This window comes from Rhinopithecus roxellana, chromosome 3 (assembly GCF_007565055.1).
Source record: "Rhinopithecus roxellana isolate Shanxi Qingling chromosome 3, ASM756505v1, whole genome shotgun sequence".
Lineage (NCBI taxonomy): Eukaryota > Metazoa > Chordata > Mammalia > Primates > Cercopithecidae > Rhinopithecus > Rhinopithecus roxellana.
In genome coordinates this window covers 27,336,780-27,349,770 of record NC_044551.1, presented here as the reverse complement: position 1 = coordinate 27,349,770, position 12,991 = coordinate 27,336,780, and the positions used below count along the sequence as shown (strand labels likewise).

The following is a 12,991-nucleotide window of genomic DNA, read 5'->3' as shown; positions in this document are numbered from 1 at the left end:
GAGTCAATATCTGTGGAACCCACTTTTTCTCTCTCCTCTCAATGGAGTTGTGAAAGTTTGGATCAGAGCACTAGGGTGTGTTTTTGTCTGCTGTGAACAGCTTAGCAAAGGAACCTGGCATCCTCAGTAGATAGAGTAGGTAATAAGTCTTGTGGGCAGAATCAATGATAAAAGGAAGGGGGAAAAAGCAGGACTAAGCGATGAGGACAGCCAAACTGATTTCAGCTAAAACTGATTCGGCTTGCTAATGAATCCATCAGCTAGTACTGAATTCTTGATACTCTCCTCACTTCTCAAATCAAGTTAAAAAAAATTGATTCCATGCCAGTTACAAGAGGCAGAGCTGTCACTTACGAGGGAGATTAACTTGCTTTGTTGAATACTGACAGGGACCAGAGACGGACAGGACCCACAGAGAATGCAGAGCACTCTAATTTGTGGTAACCTCAAAACCTGAACTAGTAGTAAATTGAGGGTTTGTAATTTGTGCTAACATCCAGTCCAGACTAAGGTAAGCCTAGAGAGTGAATTTAAGGAAGCCCTAAACCTACAGGATTTTGTGTCATCTTTGTGAATCCAAGTGCCCAGACTGGGGTTAGAGCTTTAAAGGTACAGATCCTAGTCCTTTTTTTTTTTCCTGATACATAATAACAACAATAATTGTATATGTTTATGGGGGTATATCCTAGTTCTCCTGCTCAGAGTCTGCACACTCTCATATTTAACCAGCTAGACCCATTAAGAAAGTTTGGGGCTCAAGTATTGCACAATGATGGCTGCCCTGCCTCCGAATACTGGAGAATCCTGTAGGTGCAAAAGTCAGCTGAGTCAAGGAGAAAACACCGAGGATCCAAAATGCCAAGTGATGTTCCCTGCCAGAGTAGATGGTTTTCTGTTTCCTGCTGGGGCTCTGGGAAATTCTCAGTGTGGTCAGATATGTGAATACCACAGTACCCGGCTGGCCACCCCTGGTGTGATTTCTTTTAACCACCACACTTTTGCCCTATGGCTTCAAGTATTATCACACTGGTGTTTAAATGTGCCTAAAGTGACCCTCAGTGTCCTTTCAAATACCACACTGCTTAGCACAGACAATGCCAAGGGAAAAAGGCTGTGGATTCATCAAATTAGAGAAAATACTAAAAAGTGTGTGACTGTATGTATGTGAAGTAGGGGAAACTGCTCTTAAAAAGTAACAGTGTGGCCGGGTGTGGTGTCTCACGCCTGTAATCCCAGCACTTTGGGAGGCCAAGGTGAGTGGATCGCCTGAGGTCAGGAGTTCGAGGCCAGCCTGGCCAACATGGGGAAACCCCATCTCTACCAAAAATATAAAAACTACCCAGGCGCGGTGGCAGGCGCCTGTAATCCCAGCTACTTGGGAGGCTGAGGCAGGAGAATTGCTTGAACCCAGGAGACGGAGGTTGCAGTGAGCTGACACGGTGCCACTGCACTCCAGACTTGGTGACAGAGTGAGACTCTGTCTCAAAAAAAAAAAAAAAGGTAACAATACGAATTATTGTTCTTTTCAATTCTTCCTAATTTTTACAGATTAAGTTTGACTATGCACAGAAGGAGGAAGATACCTTAGGAAATTATAGAAGACCGTTACATTTGAAAAGTTCACTTTTATGATAAAGCCACAAGACTCACAAGAAACATTTGGAAGTTGCCTAGTGCCCCTCTCCCAATTACATTGCATTTGAAACTTCCTAAAGGGATAACATGTCATTTGTTTTTCCTTCAACTGGAGCTCTTAACTTCTTAGGAAATAAGAGTAACAAACCAGGGGCCTCTGTTCAAATCCTGGATCAACTTGGCTCTCGTTCTTTCCCTGGGCTACCTGAGTTAAGTTGCTTTCTTCTCCCTGTTTCTCCAGGAAAAAATGATGACAATCCTCCTTTCCAGTTAATTCTTCCCAAGCTTGTTGGAAAGAGCCATTAGTTTATGTTTTATTCTTTATGCCTGTAAGATCTTGGGATGAAATACTCTTGATAAACCACAAAGCCTATTACTATTTTAAGTACCTGCATCTTCCAAGAGAAGGAACATGCTGGCTCCCTGCAGGAGAAATAAATGGAGTCAGCTTTCTGGCTGGCACACTGTCTTTAAGAAAAAAATAAAAAAGACACAGATCGTCTTGTTCTGTCTACTGAAGAAAATGTGTTCAGATTTAGTAAAGCCGAGCACACATTTCAGAGGAGTTACTCGTTCCATACGCTCTGCTACACAAATCATGGTGCGGAGCAGGGGTTGTTTTGTTTCAGTTTGGTTATTTTTTGGTCCAGAAGAACAAGCTCTGAACACAAAATGGAGAGGATACCAGGGTGGTGATAAAATGCGCCTTTTAGGATGTATGTGGGAGGAAACATGTTCTTTCTCTTATTTTAGTCTTGTTTCATGGGTATGAAGGAAAGAAAATGGCTTTGGCTACCTGCATTTCAAATCGTATGTGTGGTCTGAGGGAGCACCTGGCTTCCTAATTTTTACAGATTAAGTTTGACTATGCACAGAAGGAGGAAGGCTTGTAAGAAAACAGCATGCAAAAATATTTTGTTCTATTTTCCCATTGTAATCTCTCTTCAAGACTTTTTTTGTCCCTCCTTTTGTTTTCTTGTCAAGATTTACAAGCATCCATGTGTTACCAAGTGACATAAAGTTCTTGCTTGAATAATCATGACTAAAATCCAGGGTATTTTAAAGCGCGTTATTGACTTGGAGAGCCACCCACTAGATTGAATTCTTCTGAATTAACAAAGACTGACAGCCTCAGCGAGGTACGTTTACCCTAAACGGTCAGGGCCTCCCAGGTTCCTACCGTAGCCTTGGTGCTGGCCTCTTCTTCCCAGGGCTGTCATGATGAGGGTTATGGAGCTAGAAAGGGTTTTCTCATTAATATTACAGAAAACTACATGTTTAGGAATTAAACCCTGGATCAGAAAAGCAGATGACAAGAAGAGGAACTGAAACTTATTTTTATTTAAAGTGGGTAGCACTGCCTTGTTGACCTGCCATCAGCATGAACACCAACTAATGCCATCCTGGGAATGAGATGGCAGAACTCATGGGACACTTAGAGAGAAAGACAGGGCCATTTTTAATGAAAAGTAGTGAAATCATGTTTTACTCTCAGCATGTACTGAGGTTCTTGGGAAGGGAGTGTGACAATCTCTGAAGAAAATTGTTGAAAGGGTCATTATGTTGGAATATGCTGAACATGAGGCCTTTACTCCTTTTCCTTTCTCCAGTGCTAGGAGTGGCTCCAGAAACTCTGTATAAAAGGGCTTAGAAACTGCATTCTGTTTGGAAAGGAGGAGGGGGAAAGGGAATTTACCTGGAAGCTGTATTTCTCAGCAAGCCCACTGTTTTTAATTAGATACTATTTGTTTAAAGAGTGGCTTGGCTAATCACCTCCCTCAAACCAAATGAACCCTTGGTGAAGCCCTTGACTAATTCCTTGGGCAATACAATTTCCTTTTTTTTTTTTTTAATCTTGCACATTTATCATCTGTATAAAACAAAGACGTGCAATTGATACAAATGTACTGCTCACAGAGTCCAGCAGTTACAACTCCATTTTAAAAATAGACCCTCATATGTATTTAACCACTGAATGACTTAATATAGCAGAATGTATCAAAATAAAAACTGATGGAGAATATTGGCCAGATTAATTATTTCTAATGATTTTCAGAAATACTTGTTTTCCAAAGGGAATGTGCAAAAATCATAACGCTTTTCATAGCATTTTTTGCCACTGCTTTCCTGAAGGATAGTTATCAGCAGAATACAAAACTAATCTTTGCAAACAATCTCTAAGAAATGGTTTTGCAAACAATTCTCAAGAAACTGTTAGAATGGTCAGTGAGCAATTCATCAGGATTATACTGAACTTTTAAAATGACACCTAGATTATACACATTCCTATAAGACATTCAGGTACATACATGTGTGTTTTAGTCACCACATGCATGGACATCTAGATTCCAACATTTTCCCTGTGATTCTTTTTATGTAACACCTTAGATTACTTGAGCATTCCAAATGCTTTGTTACCAGATTAGGTGTGTTCGTGCAGCCCTGCTCATTGTCCCATCTCTGGTCCAGTCAGCTTTCCATTAGAGTGTGCAACAGTTTGCATCTTCTGGATTTTATCCCATTTCCCTCATCTGTGTGTGGGTGTGTGTCCAGCCTTCCCGCTCGATGAGGTTCTAGACATCTCACAATTAGGTGTAGATACAGTCTCAGTTTCAGGAGCAGCTACCTGATTATTCTATAAAGCAGAATCTGAAATTGTCATCTACTCCTCACTTCCCCTACTTCCTTAGGGGAAGAAATGCGTGATTTCTATGGACCAACACACCCATAATTTGCTTCAGTGACATTCAAATGGTGCTATGGGTTTTCACATTTTTACAGTAGCCTCTGTGGCTAACATGAAAATTTACGCCATGCATTTCTCCACTCTCTTAAAGCCTACAATGCTTTTAACTCAAGTGCTCTATTTTCTAAGAAGTCCCTAACCCCATCTTGACTATTTTAAATGTAATTTCCTTTAACTCAATTTTACTAATCTATAATCCCAAACTTTTTCCCATTCACATATGTTTTTTAAAAAAAGTATTTACCTCTCCTATTATATGTATAATATAAATGCTTGAATTTTATTTCTTCTCTACAAATCACTATCATGTCATGCTTACACGTAATGTCTGCCTTATGTTGTAAGCTTTGGAAGTACAGACTGTAAACATTATTTTGCACAGCACTGAGCACAATGTCATGATCACTTAAATGCTTTTGATGATGATGGTGAAGATGATAATGATAACGTAATGCTGTTCTGGTTTGAAAATGTCATATAAGTAGTCCAGTACATATTTTTTAATGTGAGTTGTTTCTCATTCTATAAAGCTGTCATTCTTCATTAACGAAAAAAGGTTACAGTAAGTTATAATTAGTGTTTAGTGCCCTATCAAATAATTAAGTATAATAAAAAGCTTTCAATGAGTTTAATGTTAACATGGGGTAATTAAAGCCAAGTCTTGAAATGCATTAGGTGTCTATTATGTCAGATATTTGATGCTTTTTTCTTTTACAGATGAAACTGTCAAGTTGTGCTTATAGCAATGTCATCATCAAAGACAAAAACACTCACATCACATAGATGTAAAATGGGCTTTGCAGTGCCCCAAAAGGGTAGAATTGAGAAAATCAAACAAATCTCTTATACAACCTTGTTATTTACAGATAAGGAAACTGAGTCCCAAAGATATTGTGTGACTTGCCTAAGGTCACACGGTAGTAAGTTAATTCTTCCTTGATTGTGAGAATTGAGGCTTTGGGCAGTACTGAAGTGATTATTATTACTCTTATTGTTTCTTTTCTTCTTCCAGTATTTGCTGGGAAAATGCTTATTTGGTCTTTTTCTTGACGGGGTGAAAAAACTACGTGCAAAGTAACAGAATATAATTTGTATTTAGCTCCTGTTGTATTTAACAGTCGTTTTAGGATGCAGGGCTTGTCATAGTGCCTATTTTAAGGCTCAAATACAGAGACTAGGCTGAAATCTCACTATTCTCTCATCAGAATAACTGGAATGCGCCCAGATACTCGGCCATTTCTAACTCTGCATTCTTTGAGCTTCCCAGGCCTTCTCTTGTGCATGTTGTATTATCTTTTCTGTCCACAAAGATTTTGAAAAATCAGCAGAGTACAAGTAGCCCCTGAAATAAAGGCGTCATTCAAGGAACAAAGAAGTAGAAGGAGGGATCCAATTAAAATGATGAAAATCTTTAATTTTTATTTAGGTATACTTGTACGGACACGTGTATATACAAATACAGATCGTATGGGTTTGTTTGTGTGTGAGTATTTTTTTTTTTTTTTTTACATTTTCTTTAACGTTTATATAATGTCAGCATTTCAAAACAGCACTCGATGAGTAAGTGCAAAGGAACTGCAAAGCAGGGCAGTACAAGCACAGGACCACACGGAGCTGGACTTCACACTCAGACGCACACACAATGAGTGGCTTCAATGGGGTGTCAAGAGTAAGCATGGAAAGCGGATTTTGACTCATGGGTAACCTCCGACATGCCAGCATCTATTAAACTGTACAGACAATGGGAGCAAGCCCATTGTAGGGAGATTTGTCTCACATCCTAGCAGCCCTGGGGCCAATGCATGGGAAAAACTCAGTGATGCCAAACCAGACACAGACCTGACCATTCACAGCTCTGAAGGGAAATAAAATGTGGGAGGAAGGCAAGAGACAAAAAAAAAAAAATAAACATATAAAGTAAAAGGGGGGTGGTGTAGGCAAACGGGGGTGTTGGTGGAGGTGGTTTTCAAAAGAAAAGTCAGTGACCACAACTCTGAGAGCAATGAATGGAAAGGAGGAGTTGAAAACTGTTTTTCTAATTATTTGAAACTAATACAAATGGCTGTTGCCGTTGCTAAGGCACCAGAGAAAAACAGAGTCCCTGAAAATCCACAGGTACTGTGTGACTCTTCCTTTCACAACGACACGGAGAGGGAAACAGCCCCATTGAACCTTCCTACACTGATTGGTTTGCAACCATTTCCATGAGCGAGCCGCACATGATATTGATAAAGACTCTTCCTGGGAAAAAATAAAACAGTCCATGAAAACAATCACAAACAGAAAACCAAACCAAACCAAAGTACAGAACCGTTTCTAAATTCCCTATCCTTTTCAAACCAACATGCTGGTGGAGAAGGGAGGGTGGGCCACAGGGCTCCAACATCAGACCTTGACAACACTGAGGACAAAATATTGATCAAAAAAGTCATGTTGTTCCAGGTCCCAAGATGATGGAGTCATAAGATTGGGTGGGCAATGACCACACGCGAGTCCTGTATGGAGCAGTGTCTCAGCCACTTGTGACTCTTGTTTTCAGCCACGGTACACATTGGATGTTTCAAAGCCTCAATGCATGTTTTGTATCCTGAAAGTCTATTGTTCTCACTTACAAAAGACATAAGAATCAAATTAATACTTTATTATCAAACACTATATACAACAGAGGTTGCTAATAATACAGAATTTAAAGAACGCAGTTTTTTTTTTTTTTTTTTTTTTTTAATGTTTTACTTTTCTTTCCTCTGCCACCCAAGAAAGTACAGTACAAAACAATAGTCTAAACTAACACGAACTGTTACCTGGTCTATTAAAGGATACACGGTATCCACTAAACAGACAGATCCTTATTTCCCTGCTTCATGTTGCAAAGCCCTTGGCAACCAGGGGCAAAGGTCACTGGGGTTTGACTAACTGGGGCTGAGTGGCAGCTATGACTGCCCTTCAGACTTTTGAGTTGTTTTTGAAATTAAAAGCATCTACAAAGTTGCATCAACATCCTCCTAAGCCCCCAGAGGATTGTAACAACACCACAAAAGGCCACCAACACTTTTTAAACAAAATGAAAACTGTCTGACACCAATCATCTTGAAAACTCCATGGCAAGTGCATTAGCTATGATTACATCACTTATAAGTAGAGAAGCATACTGTCTACTGGTGTGGATAGTCTTGCTACTCTCTTTATACTTAATTTGCAGTGGCAGAATGGTGAAATAAAGGGGTCGAATTTCACTGTGAAAAAATGAAAGACAATGGCAGAGAGGGCCATGAGTAATTATTTCACCATTTGTTAGAGACAAATGCTAGGAAAACCACAGAAGTCACCATTTCTAAAATGATTTTAGCACTGCTAATGTAGTTATGACTAACTGGAATCATTACAGGATCATTTGATTTCCTTGTGGTTAGAGAACATGCAGTATTATTTTGGTTGTATTGATGCATTTAGAAGGTATCTTTCTCCCCCTACCCAAATCCCACTGGACCAACAAGCCTGTAACTATTAATTTTAAAAAAAAGTATTTCTGGATATTACTGAGAGTACTGAGTATATAAATAAAGGAAAAAGGAATTGAATGTCATGAACTTTTGTTTCGGTGAAATGGTGGCTGCCTTCTGTGATAAGACTCTGCCACTCCAGAGGAGTTCCTGATGTCAGGGGGGAATAGGATTGATTGTATCTGTGAGGCTGGCAACCCCACGCACATGGTTCCATGTGAGAACAGATTCGGCAGTGACATCCACTCCAAATGGATCAGGTAAGCCCAGATTACATTTCAACATGTGTACAACTCTCCAGGGTGCAATACGTTTACAGCTGCCTTTCATTCACATACTTTTCTAATTCAGAACTACTCACAATTCTAAGCAAATTCCCATTCACGAAGTCTGTCCATAACGTGACCTTCTCTTTTTTTTTTTACATATGCATCTTAAAAAACAAAGATATAAAAAATTCTTATTTTGCTGGAATGCTTTCAATTTTTCACATTTAACATGATCATCACATTTCTTACTTTGAAAGGCATGGTTTCTGTTGACATGTCGTGCAATAGCAAAAAAAAAAAAAAAAAAAAAAAAAAAAAAAGGTTGGATTGCTTTTCCATTGGTCTAACACTTTTCCCTGTCTAGGCTTTGGATTTTAAAGTTCATGACAGCCCCACCACCAGTAGAAACCCCAAGGTTTGCATTTCCCGGTAATTGACTAGAAATGTCCCCTGTTGGCCATGCTAAGATTCCTTCAACAGGGTCATCCTGCATTTATTCTCCTTCTGCCCCACCCCGACAATGAAACAAGATAGCCCCCATATTTCTAAATGTATCAAGGGATACCAGTTTTTCTCACAAGTTTAAATAGGACAAGCATATATACTCACTCTCAGCATAAAGTATATCTAAATAATGTATTTTCTATTCTAGTGGATTTTTAAAAAAATATTTTGTTAAAGTCTTTGGGACTCCATCTTGTTTATCTCCCACAGATAAACACATGTTCCCCCTATGCTTTAGGCTGTGCCAGAAAGGGAAAGAATGTAAAATCAACACTTGAATATTTTTACTCCAAACTTTGGAATTTTATTTCCAAATTTCCCTTTAGCCCTCCCAAGTCATGCTGACTGACTCTCCTGGTGACAGGGGTTTGTGTCCGAGCCCCTGCGGTCATGGAGTGTGGAGCAAAACGTGGGTACTAGGGTGGGAGGCGGGGAAAGGCCACAGCACACTGGCGCTCCAGCAAAGCCAAATCATGTCTCCTCTGGCCACTGCGGTCCTCTCCTTGGTATACGTCATCCCCCAGAGGAGCATCCAAAGCTATTCCACTATGCACTCATCAACCCTGGCTTGTCAGCCTTGGGGAAGGTCACTTTATTCATAAAAATGCCTCTTTGAGTTTCTTAAAAAAAAAAAAAAAGTTGTAGCACCATGGTGATCTGTATTCAAAGAAAAAATATCTGGTGTGCACTGCCCAGTCACCAAAATAATTAGAGGCACCCACACATACACACCCCCAGCAAACCTGTAGTTTTCTCTGTTTTCACACCTGCTCTGTATTAGCATTCCACACCCAACCTGCCTCCTAGAAAAAAAAAAAAGGCTTCTTTTAGAGAGCACAAGTTTTGCTGTCAAGAATGCTTTAAGACAGTCATATTAAAAAAAAAAAAAACCCAGTGTCTCAACCTTTTAGAAGCCTGTTCATTTATACACTCCTACAGGAAATGGTGTAATATTATATCTATTCTTAATACCTCCCCTCTGGACCTGACATGGTGACATGATGCCCTGCGCGATCATCTTACAGTTCTGAATGAGAAGGCATAAATATTGTATAGGAGAGCAAAATCCTCCCGGGCCTAGCCAGCGCTGGCTGCATCTGCCACTACTCTTCCTTGTCCATAGACCGCTGACACAGTGCGCTAACGGAGGTGAGTTCTTAGAGGAGAATGCACAGGAGCTGACGAACCACTGGTGTCACTATGACAATTTGGCATTTTCATCTGGAGTCCATTTAATTTGGGAGGGGCGAGAGAAGTCAGGGGCCAGGGCTGGGGGTGGGGTGGGGTGAGGGAGGCAGGAACAAGTTTAGGCCCCCAGCCCCAAGTTGTTGCTTAGAATTCAGGCTGAAAGAAAGAAAACAAAAATCTGACATCTGCCAAAACCCAATAACAAGTCCCTTCTTAGGATGAGCAGTTAGGTGGATCTCTGGTGTTCCAAGACCCTGATGTTTTCTGTGACAAGTGACGGGAGGAGACTGTGCTATAATGTCAAAAGCATCGCCAGGAGGAACAGTAGGATTGCCAAAAGGCGGCTGGGTATCCTTGGTGTCTGTGCCGCGTTCTCGCCGCGGGATGGCTCGGCTGACTCATGTACGGTGTCATCTGTTCAAATAGAAAGCACACATTCCAATGAGATTTCACATCCTTAATAACTCTTTTGCAGCAGCCTGCTGTTAACAGACCTCGCCACCCTCTGCAAAGTAGGGTAATGAACCTTGTGCCACCATTGACTTTCATGTCTGCATAATCACTCATTATTTACAGCAAACAAAGAAGCAGCAAAGAAAATTGGACTTTCTCAGCAATATTAATACTTTCCTTAAAAATTGAAGGGAAAAATTATGCATACACTGTAACCTTTGGCACATGAGCTGCTTTGGTTAGCCAGCAGTCAGATACGCCTTGCACAAATTTCAGATATCTGAATGTACCTTTGAAACCTAAGATGTCACAAGCAGGCAACTGACATGTTGGTGGGGGTGGGGCAGAATGCACTGCCCATTTCCCTTCTTTTAGCTGTTTCATAGGATTAGTGTTGATTGCCTGGTTGTTGGATGCCTAGACGAATTTTCAAACATGAGAAACTAAATGCCAAAACAACAGCTTTTTGGATAAACTATACATCATGCCTAGTAAACTTCAATAAATCTATGCCCACTAGTTTGCCTACAATTAGGTGTCAATTATGGTGCTATTTCTTTTTCTTTTTTCTTTTTTTTTTTTTTTTTTGAGACGGAGTCTCGCTCTGTCGCTCGGACTGGAGTGCAGTGGCCGGATCTCAGCTCACTGCAAGCTCCGCTTCCCGGGTTTACGCCATTCTCCTGCCTCAGCCTCCCGAGTAGCTGGGACCACAGGCGCCCGCCACCTCGCCCGGCTGGTTTTTTTTGTGTTTTTTAGTAGAGACGGGGTTTCACCGTTAGCCAGGATGGTCTCAAACTCCTGACCTCGTGATCCGCCCGTCTCGGCCTCCCAAAGTGCTGGGATTACAGGCTTGAGCCACCGCGCCCGGCCTATGGTGCTATTTCTATTACAAACCCTGTATTTCTAAGATTAAATTACTTGAACTTGACTATTTTTATCGGGTTGAAGCTTGGCACATAAATTATCAGCGTGGATGCAAATTTTCCTCTAAATAAAATGGATTAAGTGAGTTAAGCTTCTTTTATTTAGCTATAAAGTGTTCTACTGAGGCTGCCTCTGACTTTGGATAGCCTTCCTGATCTGCATGATTAACAGGCTTAACTTCAAAATGGGAACTGTGCAGCAATTAGTACCAAAGAGAGGTTGGAGGCTTGCCTAGGAGCCATGCTCTGCTCCAGGGCTGCCTGTCTTCTTCTTTCCACCTGGTCTAACTTATGCTTTTCTTAACTGTTAATTAAATTAAATTAATCAATGTTTTTGAGAGGTAAGGTCTTGCTCTGTTGCTCAGACTGGAGTGCAGTGGCCCAATCACAGCTCACTGTAGTCTTGACCTCCTGGGCTCAAGCAATCCTTCTGCCTCAACCTCCCGAGCAGCTGGGACTCCAGGTGTGAACCACCATGCCTGGCTAATTTAAAAAATTTTTAGAGAGACAGGGTTTTGCTTTGCTTCCCAGGCTGGTCTCAAACTCTTAGCCTCAACCAACCTCCTCCCTTGGCCTCCCAAAGGATTGGGATTTTAGGCAGGAGTCACCATACCTGGCCACTTGTGCTTTTAGACTAAGGATCTCTGAATAACACATTTTGGGGGCCAATAGTGAGTCCCTGTGCAAATTTTATCTCAGCATCAGGGTAACTTCCTGTAGGTGTTCAGCAGTTGCCATCTGGGAATTGCTCAAGGGTCAGAGAGAATGGTAACAAGGCTCTAGTGGTTGTTTACAATTATATTGACCTCAAAGGATAATCCCTAAATACCCTGGATGGGGCCACCTCAAACCCCTTAATGGGTTAACTAACCATTATTTTAAACTCATTTATATTTTCCTACCACATGTGTCACAATAAGGGTGCTTTTAGTTCACTGGGTAGAATCACACTCCTTAACATTTGTGCTAAAGTAACCACTTTTCAGGTTCACAGGCTGACTTCTGCTTCAGATATGCTCGTTTGGGATGTTTCTGTCCATCACATCCATTCCCAATGAGAAAGGTCTTCTCAGTGTTGAGTCTCCTGCCCTGGAGTGCTCTTATCATTTTAGCCTCCCCTCGAATAAAAGCTGTTGCATCCCCTTGTCAAATTTGCTCCCCTTTCCTGGACCTTAGCGAATCTACATGGAGTGATTTTAGCCTAGGAGACTAGAAAAGGTTAGGAAGCAAGATGGGAAGATAAATGGATGCAGAAAAAAAATATATAAAGTCCTCCACAATGTGGCCAAATACCTTCAGACTCTCCTCTATTCTCTGCTCTTTTTCAGCCTTGCAAGTGTATTAATTAAATCTGTAGTTAACAGGAAGTAGAAGTAAAGGCCCTTAATAGCCCTGAAATTAAAATCCAAATCACTTTCTTAAGAGCACCAATATGTTGTCAATCAAAACAATGGAGCACTTCAGGCTTAATTGTGAAATAACCATAAACCCTGAGGATTCCAGAGTTCATTTCACAATATCACATATTTAAATACCTGAAATTGCATCATCTATTGGATTCCTCTCTATCTTATTTTTACTAGAATATTACCCAATCCTTCTCCTTGTATAGTTTACAAGTGTACTGTTAAAGGTACCCAGCTAGCACTTAGATCTTCGGTGTGAACCCCTTCATCACCACCCTAGTCCCTTCTAGGTACACAGTGAGGGCTATCCATTATTCCAGGTCCACTCAGCACAAGACACAGGGAATAGGTCTTACAGGGTAATGGA

General features: G+C 40.8%; 1 protein-coding gene across 2 annotated transcripts in view; it reads right to left on the bottom strand.

The window, feature by feature from the left end:
• Positions 1 to 5,769: 5,769 nt before the first annotated feature.
• EFNA5 (ephrin A5) overlaps positions 5,770 to 12,991 on the bottom strand; it is a 294,485-nt gene continuing 287,263 nt past the window's right edge. For both annotated transcript variants that reach the window (XM_010353558.2, XM_030927816.1), the window contains one exon: positions 5,770 to 10,256. In XM_010353558.2, the coding sequence (XP_010351860.1) occupies positions 10,135 to 10,256 (122 nt within the window). In that variant the 3' untranslated portion in view covers positions 5,770 to 10,134. The remainder of the gene's footprint in view (positions 10,257 to 12,991) is intronic.